Genomic DNA, 18740 nt, shown 5'->3' with positions numbered 1-18740 from the left:
TTAAACAACAGCACTTAATAGTCTTGAATCCATTGAGATGTTGCTTTCAATTTGAAATATTGTGTGTATACATGTATATAAAAAATAAACCAATGTATGACTCTTCTGACAGATGTTTAATATCAATAAAAGCTTATTTTTGAACATGCAGTTAGAAGAGAGGGAAGCAAGCCAACCTCTCTACATTGTCTTGTTGCTGGCCTGTTTTTTGCAGTGGTATCAATAGTGGTTTTTGGAGGGAACCCTGTGCCTTCAGCCTATCTAAGACCAGATACCACCATCAACAAGAGGGGGAGAGGAGATGGGAAAAGGGAGGTGGGCAGGTGTTAAATGTCAATTTTAAAAGTATACATTTTGTATTTCTAGGTACAGGATAAAAACATCATTGAGGAAAAAATTTATAATTAGGAAAAAACTGCAATCAAATGAAGACATAATAGCCGAATTAAGTTCTTTTAATAGATTGCATATATAGATGTTTAGCCATACTCTTTTATCAACTCTTTAAGAGTAGAACTTTATATCCAATTTACATGCTTCAAATATCATCTTTCCTATTTGTTACAGTAAGGTCTTGTATCCAAATATCCACTTGTACACTGAGAGCTTTACGAAAAAACAGGACACAGAGGGAGTTGCCATTTTTAGCAGCAATGAAATATCACTAACCCCTTTTAACATACCGAATTCAAGTCACTATCAGAGGTGAGTGCACCACAAAGTCACCAGGTACAAAATTGCTAGTTCATTTTTAAATTAATAACTTGAAATTACCCCTGCCCCCCACCCCATTACATCCCATCTTTTTATAAACAGCAAACATTTTGCTATTTTATACATAGGCTAGCAGGCTTGTTTCAATATGAAAGTGCTAATTCATTTACAGATTTTTTTTAATCAGTTATGTAGTGCTACAATAAATGTCCAATAATCTACATAGGAACAATCTTTGATGATGAAAATGATGAAGATTGAATAAGGCTATCGATTACCTTATCTTATTTACATATAAAGAATAGATACCCAATGGTGAGGAAGAGACAGAAATCGGACAATACTCATAGGTGTAAAAATTACATCTACCTCTGAGCTTATACTGTAAATGAGACATTTTAAATAGTCCTGTAGCCCATGCCTATTTTTTCCTCGGAAAAAGAAAAGCTGCCTTCATGACATCCCCTCTTGTTGCAGATTTCCACAGTGTCACTTGAACTTTCAGTCAGAATCTTACTTTCTTCAAAAAATAAAGAAAATACTCCCTGCCCCCCAGGTTACCTCCCTCCCCAGCCAAAATCCCTCTGGATTCATTTTCAGTGCCAAGTTGCATGATCAGGTCCCACCTCCTGGGTTTTTTTTGTCCATCTATTGATCAATTAGTTTAGAGTGGATAACGTGAACCAGTTCTGGAACCGCTACTAGGAGGAACACAAGCTCTTCACTACAATCACACTGCAGGAAAGTGGTAACTCAATTCATCCCTGGTGCTGGGCCTCCAAAATTGAAAGAACTTGGCACAACTGGAGCACTGAATTTGTATCCTCCATGCTTCTCAATCATTTTGGATTCTAGAAAAACAAATATGTGAATGTTTAATAGAGCATTCGATCATCTTACTGCTTTGGAGAAAAGAAGGAATTGACAGACATTAACAATAGCTTAACCACCAGTATTAGCCAGGAAGTTCCAAACTTTGGCCTCTGTTCTCCCTCCAAATGTATAGAAGAGAGGAGTATATTATGTAGAGAAGATGAACTCTCTTGTATGCTACAGACTTCTTAGCCAACTTTCACTTTGATTGTTTAAAAAGAAAAATCTTTACTCTATTTTGAGTCAAATACTAAATCAGAAGGATCCAATCTCCAAAGGTTATAACAGCTAATGAATCTAATGCAGGCAAATTCAAATTAAATACTTTAGAAAGCTGTGCCTTTTTTATAAGGAGGAACCTCTTTGAATATAAAACTAGTCTGATGCAGTATTAAGACCTCTAGAAAACTACTAGGCTGTGTATTATCTGAAACATCCTGTATTGGAAGGCATACTGAAATGTTTAACGATGAAAAGAAATGATATATGCCTTTAATATAGTTTTTAAAAATTGCAGTTTTCATAACTTTAAAACTTACAATTTTAATGGAATTTTCTACTATCAAACCAGCCCCATGAGATTTAGCGACCTTATCAAAGCTACTGCACACTGAAAGCAGTCTTCAACTATACTTAAAATCAGTAAATTATGGCCGATACCAAAATTCCTTTTTTCATTCCTACAGACTGGAATGAATTTCTTATCACCTCCGACAACTGTAGCTTTTATGTAATTTTAAATCACTTAATTTAAACTTTAAAGCTGTAACAAAGTCATTAATTGCATTAAAGAGGGGTTGAGGTTGGGACTTCCCTGGTGGTCCAGTGGCTAAGACTCTGCGCTCCCAATGCAGGGGGCTCAGGTTCGATCCCTGGTCAGGGAACTAAATCCCAAGAGTTTGCATGCTGCAACTAAAGATTCCAGTGCCGCAACTAAGACCTGGTGCAGCCAAATAAAAAAATAAATAAGTATTTAAAAAAAAAAAAAAAAAAAAAGAGGGGTTGAGGTCAATTAACATACCATGGGCTGCTCTTCTTTGATCAGCTAGAGTTGCTATATCCTGTAACTGTTTTCTTTGTTCTTCATTAAGACCATGAGTCAGAGCCTGATACCACACGGGATTACGATGTTGTATAGTTTGAAATATAGCTTTAAATATCTGATACTCATCAACAGGGTTATCTTCATCATCAATGATCGTGGAATAGCCTTCCAGGGCAGTTTCTTCAGCATCATCTTCTTCCTAGTCTTCATCATCTCCATCTTCGCCCGCTTACTTAGCCAGCATCTCCAAATATTCTTGTCCATCTTCACCAATATCATCTTCATCACTCCCCAGTTCCTCCGATTTATCATCATCTTCACCTTCATCATCATCATCATCACTGTCATTCTCATGTTCTGCATGGCAGGCATATGCTCTTTATGAGTCAGAGCCTGATACCACACGGGATTACGATTCTGTATAGCTATCAAAAAGAAAACAAGGGGAAAAAGGGCAATAAGACAGTCCTGGTAGTTCTTTTCTGTTCTATTCCCTCTACTCCACCTCCAACACTGAAATTCTGATCTAGTTTATATTCTCCCAATAATAATCTAAGGTATTTTAAATTACTTGTGAAAAAAAGATACAGGGGGAAAAAAATTCTGGTTTAGCATTATGCCTTAAAAATCTAATCATAGTCATAATTCTTATCTCTAGTAAATAAGGATTTAGAGCCTAATCCAATTGTTATACAGTAAGTAACAAACTAGGGAAACTAGAAATAAAGTTAATCCAAACCCCTTAAAGATTCAGAATTAAAGCAACTTATTTCTGCATTGCTTATTCAAAAACCTTTCTTAGATATATGTACTGTCTTTCCATAGAAAGGTGCTCTGCAGTATTTAAGTTAAAATGCTCACACATTTTTATATTATAGCCTAAATAGCTGTCAAACTCAACCTGTGACAAAGTAATAACAAAATTTCGCAGCATGTCACAGGATCAGGTGTTAAAAATCTGTGTTTAACAAAAAACATGCACTACATAAGCTGATATATAATAGTAGCAAGTCTATGTATTTCTATATTTCAATTAGCTATATAAAGGGGTGCATGTGTGGTGAGTGAGTGAGAAAGAGAGAAAATGTTCTCTATAACATGATTTTCTACTTCTACTTTATTGCATTTACTGTGGATGAGCCTTTTATAATAAACCATCCTTTAGGGATTAACATGTTTAAGTATACAAAATACAAAGTCATAGACAAAAGCCAGTCAGTAAGTTCTTGGCACTTCAATCAATCCTTACAGCCTGCCATGTAGCTCAGAAACAATTCCTTGCATTTCTGCAAGCTTGCATCACAGTTGCTTTGTCATGGGCTTGGAAGATTAATGCTTTGGTTATCAGAGAATTTATTCTACATCAATGTTCATAATGCATAGGAATGATAAAATAGCACAGTAGTTAACTCTGGAGGGAAAGGATGTTCAAATATAGTGCCAATTTTAATTTCTTAAGTTGGGTTAAAGAACACAGATGTAAAAAATAAAAAACTGGCACCTAGTATTCCGTAGCCACACACTGTGAAACAGGAGAAAAGAATAGAGATTCCAAGACCATAAATGTTATATAAATGGTCAAATTCTCAGACAGGTAAGCATGGGTTTAGTCAGGGGGAAAAAAAAGATACACAAATACATAAACACAAGAAACAGACATAACAGTAGATATTTCTGGGGAAAGCTGGGAGGTTAGAAATTAGAAGTAGGAAAAACAAACTGTCATTGTATAAACTTTTTGAACTTTACAATTTTCCTGTGACGTGCATATTTCAAAATTATAATCTAAATAAAAGTAAAATAATAGGATGAGGAAAATACTCTGAATCTCTAAGGCAACAGTAGAAGTAACTTTGGTTACTTTGCCTAACAATCCTAAATCAGATTTTAGTTTGGGTTTGATATACCCAAAACCCCTTCTTTAAGGGGCAGACGTAAATAAGAACAGATTGATTCAGGAAAATGGATCATATGGAGCTATCTGAATTACATGTAACAAGTTAACTTACTTTGAAATATAGCTTTAAATATCTGATACTCATCAACAGGGTTATCTTCATCATCAATGATCGTGGAATAGCCTTCCAGGGCAGTTTCTTCAGCGTCATCTTCTTCCCAGTCTTCATCATCTCCATCTTCACCCGCTTGCTTAGCCAGGATCTCCAAATATTCTTGTCCATCTTCATCAATATCATCTTCATCACTCCCCAGTTCCTCTGCCAAGTCATAAAAAGGTGCTTTTGTTAACAATGGAATATTCTGTTACTCACTGTAACTCACTGACAGTGATCACTGTTGGTGAATTACAAATCACAACTGAATAAATTCAAGGAAGAGTTCCAGCAATTGGTGTTTAAATACATATTCAGCAATAAACAGAAAAAAAAATTCTCATAGAAATCTAAGAAAACTAACCACAACTGTTAGTACTATAAGTCTGAAAAAGGACTGCATAATATGAGAACCAGCACTTGGTGTGCTCTGAGACTTATGGTATATACCAAATCAAATACCAACAGTAAAGTAAAATAGTTTGATATATCCACAGAATACCTTTTATGAGATTTTTTTTTTTTTTAAAGGCTGGCTGGCTAAGATAGTAAATGACAAAAGACAAAAATGGCAAGAGTCATATTTTGAAACCATTACAATAATTTCTTTTAAACAACGTCCTATCAGTTTATATTCTTGTAGTCTACACTGTCTTACAGGTGAAATGTATTAGCCAACATCTAATTAACTTAATTTTACCGTGTAGATATAGCTAGATTTTAGCACTAATAGACAAATGTTTACTAACACTAAAAACCTGCCAACAGGGCTTCCCTGGTGGTGCAGTGGTTGAGAATCCGCCTGCCAATGCAGGGGACACGGGTTCGATCCCTGGTCCAGGAAGATCCCACATGCTGCGGAGCAACTAAGCCCATGTGCCACAACTACTGAGCCTGTGCTCTAGAGCCCGTGAGCCACAACTACTGAGCCTGCGTGCTGCAACTACTGAAGCCCATGTGCCTAGAGCCCGTGCTCCGCAGCAAAAGAAGCCACTGCAATGAGAAGCCTGTGCACTGCAACAAAGAGTAGCCCCCGCTCGTCGCAACTAGAGAAAGCCCGCGTGCAGCAACGAAGATCCAACACAGCCAAAAATAAATAAATTAAAAAATATATATATGTATAAATATATATATAAAAACACACAAAAAAAACCTGCCAACACTGGAAACTATATACATCTAGAACTGCTTTACATAATGGTGATACAGCTGAAAGTTCCTGCCTTCAAGGACCTTACACTCTAGTTCTATGAATGAATGAACATGAAAGCATTTGGCTATGATACCACATTTCTTTAGGAGAAGGGCTAAAAGAACAAGTCCAGTGATATTTCTAACTAGGTAATAAGACTGGCTTCCTCCATTGCAAATCCCTTACCCGTTTCATCATCATCTTCAGCTTCATCATCATCATCACTGTCATTCTCGTGTTCTGCATGGCAGGCATATGCTCTTTTTAATCCATTAAATAAAAGAATAAAAGCTGGCAAAATCTGTCCAGAAACCTGATTTAAAACTTGTGGTATTTGTTCCATATCAATAAGAGCACATAGGCCCAGAACACACATCTTTCTGTCATGAAGCCTAAAAAATAAAATAAAATAAAATATTTCCTTCTTTTCCTTTAAAAAAGATTTTGCAGAGTTCCTTACAAAGTAAATAAAGATCCAATATATGTCACTTACCCCAAGAAACAATCAACATCATTAAGCCACTGTGTAATAAAATGATTTGTAACTGGTTCAACATTATTAGGGAAGCGAAGATTTTCTAAGGTGTTGAGAAGTAGGTGTGGATTATAATACAAAGCTGCAATGGCAACTTGCAGGCACATTGTTCGAAGTTCACTTGTCTTCACCTCTCTTGTCAGTCTCTCTAAAGCTGCTTCCACGAATAAGGGAATACACTGTAGAGAAAGATAGCAAAACATTCCAAAACTCTAAGTAAAGCAGCCGTTAACTACCCACCCATATTAACTTTCTTGTTGCCTCAACTAACCCCACTTCCATTAAATGATCCAATTTTTATTGTTGAGCCATTTCAGTGGGAAATACAATTTTAGAGAAAAATTAGTCTTCACTGAGCTATTAGAGCCCCACCACAATAGCAATATTGGATTCAAAATATTCCTACTGACTAACGTTATTGTGGTAATCATTTTGTAATATAAACATTTATCAACTCATCACACCGTATACCTTAAACTTATACAATGTTATCTTTCAATTATGTCTCAATAAAGATGGATTTTCAAATTCCCGTTGAAACTGACCATGGAAATTTAATGATTAAATCTATCTTATTGCAAAGTGATAGTGTGGCAAACAATACTCTCACAATATACTTAAAAAAAAAATCTTGTCAAAACTTACCTTGCATAACAAGTAGCCATAAAACTTGCCAGTCATATTTCCATACATATTAAATATAGGATCATTATTAAATATTGGTTAAATTTTAAATGAACAATTTTAACATGTTATCTAGGTGTCATAATAAACAAATAAACAATTTTAACATGTTATCTAGGTGTCATAATAAACAAATAAACAATTTTAACATGTTATCTAGGTGTCATAATAAACAATGAATTATTAAATAATAAACAACATACAAAATATATAGAACAAATTCCCAAAATGAAAAAGTGAAGGGAAAGATTCCCTCTCTGAATCCTCCAACACGAATCATTAATAGCTTCACTGACCTGGTCAATGCCACGCCCTTTGCACTGCAGAATGATGACCTCTAACAATTTTGCTGCATGACATTCTGCATCTTCTCCTGCAACTCCTGTAAGAACCTGATCAATACAAAATATAAACTGCAAGGAGGTGTCACAAAACCTTGAATCAGTCTATAGCTGCTGAAGTATTTAAGGTATTCTAATTAATATGAGTGACTGCAATAGTCATTGTACAGACTATAGTCTAAAGCACCCGTAGGATTTGGAGTTATTCGTCTGTAATACTGGTCTACATAATCAAAGCACATCCCATGTAGTGCCATTCTGGACCATAGCAAGTTGACAACCACTATGTCTAAAAAAATACTGACAATGGAGTGTGAGATGAGCAGGAAGAGGCAATCTGTTGATGGCAAAGGCTGTCTCCAGACAAGAAATAAAAGCACGGACTTGATGTGCTCATTAGCACTAGAGGAATGTAAGGGTTAAGGATAAGGGTTTTGGAATAGGAAAGTAGATGGTATAGATATCTCTGTTCCCAGAGTATTAACATAAACAATATAATTTGGCAATAAATAATAACATAACTAGATGATTATTTTGTGACTCAGTGTTCAGAAAGGAATGACATCGATGAGGACAAACACATCTAAAAACTTCATGAAGCGAAATCATTTTTTAAATGCCTGGTGTTGGGACGACTTCCCTGGTGGCGCAGTGGTTAAGAATCCACCTGCCAATGCAGGGGACACGGGTTCGAGCCCTGGTCTGGGAAGATCCCACATGCCACGGAGCAACTGGCCCCGGGCACCACAACTACTGAGCCTGCACTCTAGAGCCTGCGAGCCACAATTACTGAAGCCTGTGAGCCTAGAGCCCTTGCTCCGCAACAAGAGAAGCCACTGCAATAAGAAGCCCACGTACTGCAACAAAGAGTAGCCCTAGCTCGCCCCAACTAGAGAAAGCCCACACGCAGCAACGAAGACCCAACACAGCCATAAATAAATAAATATATTTATTTAAAAAATCCAAAACCCAAACATTTATAACTCCAATTAAATGTCAGAGGGCAGACATAAAACAAATACTTGTCAAAGCCATTACTGAGAGATCTAGAAATCAAAGCCATTTTCAGTTTATAACTCTTAAAGCCCTTATTCTGTCAGACCCGTATAATATGTTCACCATAATGTGGTACCACGTCTCTTCACAATTTTGTACTTTTTATAGCACCAGCCTCACATGCTTATATTAACTAAAAGTGACCTACCTTTTTGCACATACTGTATATCATTTCAAGGTACTTGGTATCAGACAGAAGTGTGTCTGTATCAACTGTTACATAATTATGAAGCAGAGGCATCATATCTGTATTAATAAAAAGCATCAGTTAAGTATCTTTACTAACATATATGCTGTGTTTCTGAAAAAATCTCAGAAAAAGAAAAGCAAGTCTGAATGTTCTGTCCCTAAAGTTCACTTTTAATTATTCATTTATAATTAAATGTAAAAATGAGGCTATTATTAAAGTGCATTCCTTCATATTTAGTAGTTAAAGATTATACAAAGAAGACTGACAGGGGGCAGAAGGTAAGAATGTGTGTTAAAGGAAAAAATCTCAAGTGACAACTAAATCAAAATGTATAATGGAAATCAATGGTACGGGTCATCTTTGAGCACTAATTGCTACTGATAACTTATCCAAACAACAAAACACTTAGAATATTCAAAAGTTTGTATTCAAGTGATACACTAAAATTGAATACAAATGGGGAGGAATCCTCAGTATTTCTATGATGACTTGACTTACCTGTAAAGTAATCAAAGCCATCTTGCTGAAAAACCTCAAATACCAGAGGTAGTAGCTGCCACATCTGTGGAGACACTTGTTGACATGTCAAACTATGTGCTAAAGAGAAGATCTCCTCGTAGAATTCTAAAAGAGAATACTGAGTCATTAGGACAATGCTTGCTCATAAGAAATAGTACTGTATTCTTAACACAGAGGTATATACCTAAGACATGCTGTTGTAAAACAGTTCCAATGACCTGTAAGCAGATTCCTTCAAGCTGCTGGGTTATCTAAAAGAGAAAAAAAAAATCATATGGAATTGTAGCACACTGAATGAATTATTAAATAATGTATAATAATTCAATGCATTTCAATGTAAAGTCAATATTGTGAACAAATTAATATTTTAAACCTTTGTTTCAAAATGACTCATATTATGAAACTGAATCAATATGGGTATGAAATTTAATGAAATACCATTACAATGAGACAAACAAAGAAAGAACATGCATAGGTTACCTATAAAGAAAAAATTTCCTGGAAAAATGCAATTAAGTATGAAAATAAAGGAGCCACATCATTCTGCAGACTAAAATCTTTTTGTGTGTAAACATAGATTAATTCAGGCCAGATATAATTGAGTGTAATTGAGATGTAAATAAGTAGCTTACTGAAAAATTATTTAAAATAAGGCACTATTCCTACCACTCCCAATAATTTTTAAGCCACCTTCATTTATATAATAGTGAGCTAGGCCCCCAAGTCATACAAGATAGACAGAAAATACAAACTCCCCTTTTGTCAGTATGGTCCTCAATTGGATCCCAAATCCCTGAAAGTCATCAGAATGTTTAAAAAGTGGGGGAGAGGAAATGAGATAAAATTTACTAATCAGATATAGAAGCAGGATATCCATTTCGAATACATATACTCAATACATCTTCAACTCTTCAAATACAGTAAACAATTGATTTGTTAACCGTAAGGTAGCTATAGGATTCATGGCTTCTAGCTATCTCCAATTATAATCTACAAAAAAAAAAGTTTACTGAAAATCTCATGTTGCAAAAGGCAGTTTGTAGATAATCTGAAAACATGATTTATGGATTTAAATATCTGCAATGTAATTATAAACACCAAATTTAGAACAATGCTTACTTCTAAGGGAAGGAAGTAGGGAAATGAGATTAAGAAGTGGTGCCCTAATGGTTCCAATTACATCTATCTGAAACTTTTTCTTACTGGAAGTCTAAGGATATACCATAGAACGTTAAATTTAGGTGGTAAGTAAGGGGTACTGGTTAGTTTTCTATGTTTTTTACTCTTTTCTGTATGTTTTAAATAATTCCACTTTTAAACTTCATGATTACAATTCGCTTACCTTTCCAAAAGACAATAGTAAAAGAAGAAAACTACGAAGATGATGGTGATGGCTGCACAACAATGTGAATGTACTTAATACCACTGAAATGTACAACTAAAAATGGTTAAAGTGGTATATGTTATATGTATTATACCCTAACTAAAAAAATTTTTTATTAAAAAGGAAAACTAGGAAGAATATGTTTTCCTAGGAATCACCATAATTTTGGATCTGAAAAGGTAACCCTAAGAGGGAGCCAAAACCCAGAGCCTTGAGGTAAAGATACGGTGATACAAATACCTCCTTCCTATTCCTTCTAAAATATCTGTAAGGTACCTACACAAGGGTACTAGTTAAAAGATAGCAAAATCAAGGTATGTGAGAAGATGACCAGAGAATAGATAAGTCAGAGCCCTCCAAAAAGCACAGAACAGCTGATGAAGAATGGCTTGAAATTCCCTAAAACCTTTACAACACTGGATCGTTTTCTTACTTCTTTATGATCTTCAACTACACTAAGAAGTGTGTCGATGGTATTCAGGATTCCCATAGCAGTAACTGCTTTGTCATCACTTCCTTCTTCATCTGGCCCAGTCTGGATTACTTGATTAAATGTCATTGCCTACATTCAAGAGAATGTAATTAAGGTTTGCCATTAAAGCAGTATAAACACGTTTTTGTCTAAAACTTTTAATTTTTAAAATGTTCTCACTGGGACAGCACAACCGATCAGCATTTCCAAATCAACTAATATTATTTAAGAGCTTGGGCTCTATAATCAATGGTACTGCTTTGCCACATACTAGGTCACCTTAAACAGATTACTTGACCTCTTTTTCCTGACATCTCCATAGATACTGTGAGGCAAGGCATAGACAGTGCTTAATATTATGAATATTTTTATTTAAATTACTGGCTAACATTTGACAATGCCCAAATACTAGTCATCAGGGTTTTTGTTGCCATTGAATTCAATCATTTTGAAAAATTCTGAGCAAAGTCATTAGTTATGAGGAGTCATAATAATCAGCTTTTTATAATGCAATATACTTTTTTTTTTTTTTTTTTGTGGTATGCGGGCCTCCCTCCGCTGTGGCCTCTCCCGTTGCGGAGGACAGGCTCCGGATGCGCAGGTCCAGCGGCCATGGCTCACGGGCCCAGCCGCTCCGCGGCATGTGGGATCCTCCCAGACCGGGGCGCGAACCCAGTTCCCCTGCATCGGCAGGCGGACGCGCAACCACCGCGCCACCAGGGAAGCCCATATAATGCAATATACTTTTAATGAACACTACTATATTTATCCAAATGTCTTTTACCCACTTCAAAATCAGCTGTTAAAAATATCCACAGCAAATACCAAGAGTTAGATTCTTCAAACCTCAGTATTTAGCAAGAATATAAACTGCACCAAGTAAACCACTGTATAGAGAATATGAATGGATAATTGTTGGGTACATGTCCATATTTTCTATTACCCTTAAATAATTTACATTGTTAATTCTCAGAAGTTCAGGGCTATGTACAATAGACAAAGGTCAACTATGAAATAACTATTTATACAAATTTCACTTTAAAAATCTACTTATAACTATTATCTGTATCTTTCAGTTGGTCCAAAGCGTTCCAGGAAACCACACAAACAAGGTAGTCATGATGCAGTGTGAGTACAAGTAAACAGCTCTGCATTGTAGACGCATACAGCTCAGGTGTGAATCCCAGACCCACCCCTTCTAATTTGGGCAAATTACTTAACCTTTTTATACCTCATATTTTCTCTCAGTACAGGAATATTCCTCACATAGGATTGTGTGAGAATTAAATGAGTTAAAATATATATCAAGGGCTTAGAATGGTGCCTAAAATACAGAAGCTCTGTGAAAATACTATAACCTAAGTAATGCATAAATGACTGGTTCAAATAACATACCAAATGTTGTGTCATTTCTACTGCAATAGGAGTAACTTCTTCACTATACTCGCAGATCATTTTCTGAATTACATTGGTAAGATCATCATTTTCTGTTTCTCTTATAATATGAAGAAGAGCCTGCATGACAGGTCTGATGAATGGTGTGATGTATTCTTTAGCTGAAAGAGAAAAAAACTTTTGGCCAAAACAGCTAAAACTCCTTAAAACCTGGCACAACATATACCAAAGAGTAAACAAGAAATTGTTTCAAATAAAAAGGAAGACAATGTATCAAGTTTCTAGGATTATGCCTTGTACAATTATGTGTAAGCACATTGCACTATTTTTGAGATATAAATCCTTTACCTTTCTCTTGATTGCTGATCAGCACTTGAAGAGCAATGGCAGCTTCCACTTTAACAGGCATTTCCCTATCATCAATCAGACATCTTCGTGTCAGCTCTAGGGCTGTTTGCAGGTTCTGGTCACTTTTGAACTTCACTTCACAAAAATAGTGAAGGACCCAGCAAGCCTTTTTTTTAAAAAATGCAGTGAGTTACTATAGGTATCTTACATTAAATTCCACCATGTGACAATATCTCTATTGTCAAAATTCTATGTGTGGGAATCTGGAGGCTGGCCAGTGGTAGATATGTCCAAAGACACAACACTCGACCAGTACTATGATCCCAACTTACTCTTTGGCTACATGATGTTTGTGTGGATAGCAAGATCTGAATGCAAAACACAGACAGACACTGCTATCAGACACAGATGAAAACTATGCACACATTATGAGAAGCCATTTAAAGACTTACACAAAAGTCTAGAATAAAACATGGCTTTAAAGTGAACATTTAAAAGTTTCCATATAAAAGTCCGCATAAGCAGTTATTCATTACAAGACATAAATGTATAAATCAATACAGCTTTAAAACATACCCTCGCTCTCATGTAGCCTAGTTCACTGCTGAAGAGAGGGAACACATGATTCTGCAACATATATTCCATCTGATCTTTGTAGATCTTTTTCTGTAAAAATAAACAAAGTTCCAAATACAATCATCTCAAATGCAAATAGATACACAAGTTTTAAAAATGACTACTGATGTCAAAACATACATTTATTCTGGAATTTTGAACCATAAGATCCACATCCAATTTTCTTATTCTCGAACGTTACTATCAAAAATCACTGGGTACATTTTTTTAATCCTTCTACATCATTTGTTTAGAAAGCAATTATGCCAAATCTTAATATCAATGGTGCTTAAGTAACGGGAAGAGTGGTTAAAAATTTTATTCCTTAGCTTATAAAACGTTTTTTGTTATAAAAACTATTAATATAAATAGTTATATTTATATTAATATAACTATAAAACATTAATATAAAACTATTATAGTGAAAGAACATCTCTGGAAAGGTTCTAAATGAACAATACAACATAGACTGAGAAATATCCTGCTCTCAGGGTAATAATCTGGATATCTAAAGATACTCCTGTGAATCTTAAAATAGGATATTTTCTAAATGGTAACAAGTTTTTAAGAAGAGTTCCTTGAATTGCATATTAGATCAACATTAAAAACTGACAACACAAAAAAAAACGAAAGTGACTAATGAGACATGATAACTAAATGCAACGTGGGATTCTGGACTGGATCAGGGACCAAACAAAAAAGGATATTAGTGGGAAATCTTATAAAATGTGAAAGGGGTCCGTATATTAGTTAATAGTATCATATCAATATTAATTTCCTGGTTTTGAGAATTGCAGCATGGCTATCTAATATGTTAAGATTAGAAAAAGTTGGGTGAAGAGTAATGGGAACTATTTTTGCAAATTTTCTCTAAGTATAAAATTTAAAAACATAAAGTTAAAACAAAAACCTGAATGTGCGAAGAGAACTCACTCAAGATTCTCAGACACAACAAATAACCACGTAATTTACCCTTTATAAACGAAGAGAAGAATGGGTGGACAGATATAGAAAAGCTGAAAGATACACAAAATATACCCACAAATTCATGGTGATGAATTCTGTGGAGCATCATATGCGGCAAGGTTTCTGGGAGTAGGATGAACTGTGTCTAAATATTTACTTACACTTTGAAATAGTTATCATTTATTAACTTTAAAGTGAAAACAAATTTCAGATCTTATGAAGTCAGACGAAATGTGTACAATTAAGGTGAGGTTTCTAAACATACATCTAATCCAGTCAGTCATTCTTTACCAGAAATGTGTGCCACAAAAGCATGATGTTCCTAGGCTGTGAAGGGATATACTCATGTTTACAAACTTCCTTAAAGATCAATTTTCTGAGAAGAAAAAAACACTACTTTACAATTGTCTTGCAACATGAAAAGAAGATAACTCATATGCAAAAAGAATTACCTTCAGCACAAGCAACAGCAAAAAAGTATAGAGGACATTATTTCAAAATCAAATTAAATGTGGACTTCAAAGGACATCATCAAGAAAGTGAAAAGATAATCCACAGAATGGCAGAAAATACTTGCAAACCACAAACAGTTGATCTTTGAATAACGAGGGGGTTGGGGTGCTGACCCTCTGCGCAGTTGAAAATCTGCATTTAATTTGCAATTTGACCTGCATGTCTGTGATTCCGCATCTGCAGATTCAACCAACTGCAGATCATGTATTTCTGTAGTATTTATTGTTGGAAAAAAATCCACGTGTTAAGTGGACCCAAAAACAGTTCAAACCTGTGTTGTTGAAAGGTCAACTGTATATGAAAAGTTTCTAGTATTTAGAACATATAAAGAAGTCTAACAATTCAACAATAAAAAGACAAATAACCCAATATAAAAATCGACAAAAAATTTGAATAGAAATTTCTCCAAAGAAGATATACAGTGGACAATAAGCACATAAAAAGATTCTCAACATCATTAGCTATTAGAGAAATGTAAACCACAATGAGAGTATACCATTTGACACCAACTGGGATGGCTGTCATTTAAAAAGACAGATAATAACAAGTGTTGGTGAGGACATAGAAACTGGAACCCTCACACACTGCTAATGAATATACAAAATGGTACAGCCACTTTGGAAAACAGTCTAGCAGCTTCTCAAAATATGACCAGCAATTTGACTCCTAGGTATGTATTACCCAAGAGAAATGAAAATGTATATCCACAAAAAAATGTGTACAGAAATGTTCATAGCTCCATTGTTAATAATAACCAAAAAGTAGAAACAAATGTCCACTTACTGATGCATGTATAAATAAAATGCAGCATATCAATACAATGGAATATTATCTGGCAATAAAAAAAAGAATGAAGACTGACACATGCTGTAACATGGATGAACTCAGAAAATATGCTAAGTCAAAGAAGCCACTCAGAAAGGACCACATGTTTTATCATTCCATTTATATGAAATGCCCAGAATACACAAATCCACAGACGAGACAAAAAGTAGATTAGGGCTAGGGCTGGGAGATTTGGGAGAAAATGGGGAGTGACTGATAAAAGCGTTTCTTTTGGGGATGATGAAAATGCTTTGGAATTAGAGTTGACGGTTGCACAGCTCCTTGAATATATGAAAAACCACTGAATTGTACACTTTCAATGGGCAAACCATATGGTATGTGAATTGTACCTCAATTCTGTTTTATCTCAACTGCTGTCATTAAAACAAACTAATTGTGCTTGCGTGTGTGCGCGTGCGCGCACGCACGCGCGCACACACACACACACACACACACACACAGAAATACCTTCAGAAGTATTTCAGCTAAAGAGCCAATCATATGCAGGGCTCCATCTTTTTTTCGAGGATCAGCATTTGGTTCTGTAAGAATCTGGTAGCAAAATCCCATAGTCTTTTGTAGTACCTAGATTAAAAGAGAAAAGTAATGCTTTACTGGATATCCCAACGACCCTTTTAAAACACTGACGACAAAATGACCTATACGGCTACCATTAAAAACTAAATGTTCGGGATTAGCAGATGCAAACTATTATATACAGAATGAATAAACAACAAGGTCCTACTGTATAGCACAGGGAAATCTATTCAACATCCTGTGATAAATTATAGTGGAAAAGAATATGAAAAAGAATGTATGTATATGTGTAACTGAATCACTATGCTGTACAGCAGAAATTACCATTGTAAATCAACTACACTTCAATAAAATAAATTAAAAAAAAAAAACCCTATGGGAACATATGTATATGTATAACTGATTCACTTTGTTGTAAAGGAGAAACTAACACACTATTGTAAAACAGTTATACTCCAATAAAGATGTTAAAAAAAAAAAAAAACAAAAACCCAAGTGTATATCTGAACATATTTTAAGTATTAAAGCAAAAGTTATCCACATATTAAATAACCTACCTCTTTCCTCTTACTACAAGCTGTAAATAAAAGTGTCTGGGCAGCAGTGGTAGGAGAGATGAAATCTTCAAACACATCTAGAGAATAAATTTAAAATTAATACAGAAAATAGTAATTTCAATTTTTTAAACAAACATTTTCACATAATTTACAAACGATGCTCTGTAACAACAAAAAAGGACATTAAATTTTTGCTAAATCTTCACGGAAGACGAGCATGAAAACAAACCCAGATCCGCATATAACTTCGTAAAAGCCTAATTCCTTGTCTTTCCTGTCCAAATTAAATCTTAATCCATCAACTTCTCCCAGTGATTATTTTCTTTCATACAAAACCCCACTACTGTGAGAATTTTCACAATGGGGTCACAAAAGTACAAACGACTGAAAGTATATAAGATTTTGGTACGAAGAAGGACTAATACTCAACATTAGCCAAATTACAATTCTTTAGTCCCATGCAGAGACTCCAGCTTCCAGTATGCGTCGTTTCCATTTCCACACACGATGACTGACATGGAATCCAGAAGTATAGTTTAGACACTTAGTGTTTAAGGTGTAACCTTGAATTTCTAACAGATTTGACATGTGCCAGAAGCATATCTAATAATCATAACTACTAACACTATTGTATTTGTGTCTGCTAAAAATGAAGAGTATCTTTCTCAAATGCCAAAACTAATGAATAGCTTCCTGAAAGTCTAAACAATGAATAAATTGCATTAAAACGACAGAAGGTTTTTCAGTTCCTAAGATGAGGCCTTAATATTCAAGGTTTACTATATACAAATTTAACTACCAACATACTTTGTTTCTAAAAAAGTGAAAATTCCTTACCAAACTTCATGCGTATATATTCATAGGGGTCTTCTTGCCAAAGTTCCTCGTCAGCATCTGTATAGCACATCAATGGAAAAATAACATCTTGGATAATGCCCTGCAATTTAAAAGTTAAGATAAGTCGGTCTTCAAATTTAAACTTTCAAATTTCCATTAAGTGCTAAAACAGAAGTAACTCTCCAGTTTGTGTTTTAAAGCTTAACATCAAACTTCAGTAAAGCATTTAATGCATTCTCAGATCGACTATCAACGTACATATTCTTACCCTTTGTGCAACGAGTCATTATAAGACATGTGTACATAGGTAGCAATTAAGTATTCCAAGAAAATGCAATGTGAAATTTTAGTCCATCAAACCCTACAGTTCTAAATAAAGCAAATAAATTACATTGGAAATAGTACATAAGCAAATTAGCCTCAAAAGTAATTTGGTGAAATAGTCCTTTGCCTATTCCAAATTACACGATGTTAACTAATCATGTTAAACTAATCATGATCCAACAGTAAGAACTTAAAGGCAAATTTTAAGATAACAGTTTCAGATTAAGAAATAATCTGAATATCCACAATATACCTTTTATAAAGTTTGTCAGGATGTTGCATCATTTTCCTAATGTACAATTACCAGAACTAGACTAAGTAACACAGGTCAACAAAAAAAATGCACTTTTTCAATCTTTTTGGTAATTAATGTTATTTCTATTATATTTTCTAGAAAAACAGTTCAGATAGAAAATTATTACTTGTATATGAGGCTTCAGATTCTTCCAGGTGAGAGCATGAGAAACTCCTTGATTAATGTAATTTAATGTCTGTTGTAAAACTCGAGGAGCCATATATTGCTTCTCCTTGTACTGATATAACACTTTCAATAAAACCTTTGAAAAAAAAATTTTGATCAAAAAACAAAGTTTAAATAGAAAGTTTAACCACTTACAAGCTAGCAAAAACATCTGACACTTCTTACCCAGGTCATTATCATAAAATAACCACCATATTCTTTTCTCTCTTTTTTTTTTTTTGTGGTACGCGGGCCTCTCACTGTGTGGCCTCTCCCGTTGCGGAGCACAGGCTCCGGACGCGCAGGC

The 18740-nt window shown here is 34.9% G+C and overlaps 1 protein-coding gene and 1 non-coding gene across 2 annotated transcripts in view; both read right to left on the bottom strand.

Moving 5' to 3' along the window:
- Positions 1-241: 241 nt before the first annotated feature.
- IPO7 (importin 7) overlaps positions 242-18740 on the bottom strand; it is a 47302-nt gene continuing 28803 nt past the window's right edge. The window contains exons 9-25 of the mRNA XM_024118589.3: positions 18396-18530; positions 17650-17749; positions 16813-16889; positions 16187-16303; positions 13376-13465; positions 12800-12965; positions 12452-12612; positions 11018-11146; positions 9385-9451; positions 9180-9305; positions 8640-8737; positions 7391-7486; positions 6369-6589; positions 6062-6267; positions 4714-4848; positions 2609-2797; positions 242-1565 (exon numbers count right to left, since the gene is read on the bottom strand). Of these exons, the coding sequence (XP_023974357.1) occupies positions 1468-1565; positions 2609-2797; positions 4714-4848; positions 6062-6267; positions 6369-6589; positions 7391-7486; positions 8640-8737; positions 9180-9305; positions 9385-9451; positions 11018-11146; positions 12452-12612; positions 12800-12965; positions 13376-13465; positions 16187-16303; positions 16813-16889; positions 17650-17749; positions 18396-18530 (2211 nt within the window). The 3' untranslated portion in view covers positions 242-1467. The remainder of the gene's footprint in view (positions 1566-2608; positions 2798-4713; positions 4849-6061; positions 6268-6368; positions 6590-7390; positions 7487-8639; positions 8738-9179; positions 9306-9384; positions 9452-11017; positions 11147-12451; positions 12613-12799; positions 12966-13375; positions 13466-16186; positions 16304-16812; positions 16890-17649; positions 17750-18395; positions 18531-18740) is intronic.
- On the bottom strand, positions 13049-13232 carry LOC112063685 (small nucleolar RNA SNORA23). Its single transcript, XR_002891124.1, has one exon. It is a non-coding gene; the product is annotated as a small nucleolar RNA SNORA23 (small nucleolar RNA).

The sequence above is a fragment of the Physeter macrocephalus genome, chromosome 16, assembly GCF_002837175.3.
Source record: "Physeter macrocephalus isolate SW-GA chromosome 16, ASM283717v5, whole genome shotgun sequence".
NCBI classification, from domain to species: Eukaryota; Metazoa; Chordata; class Mammalia; order Artiodactyla; family Physeteridae; genus Physeter; species Physeter macrocephalus.
This window is presented reverse-complemented; position numbering and strand designations above follow the sequence as displayed.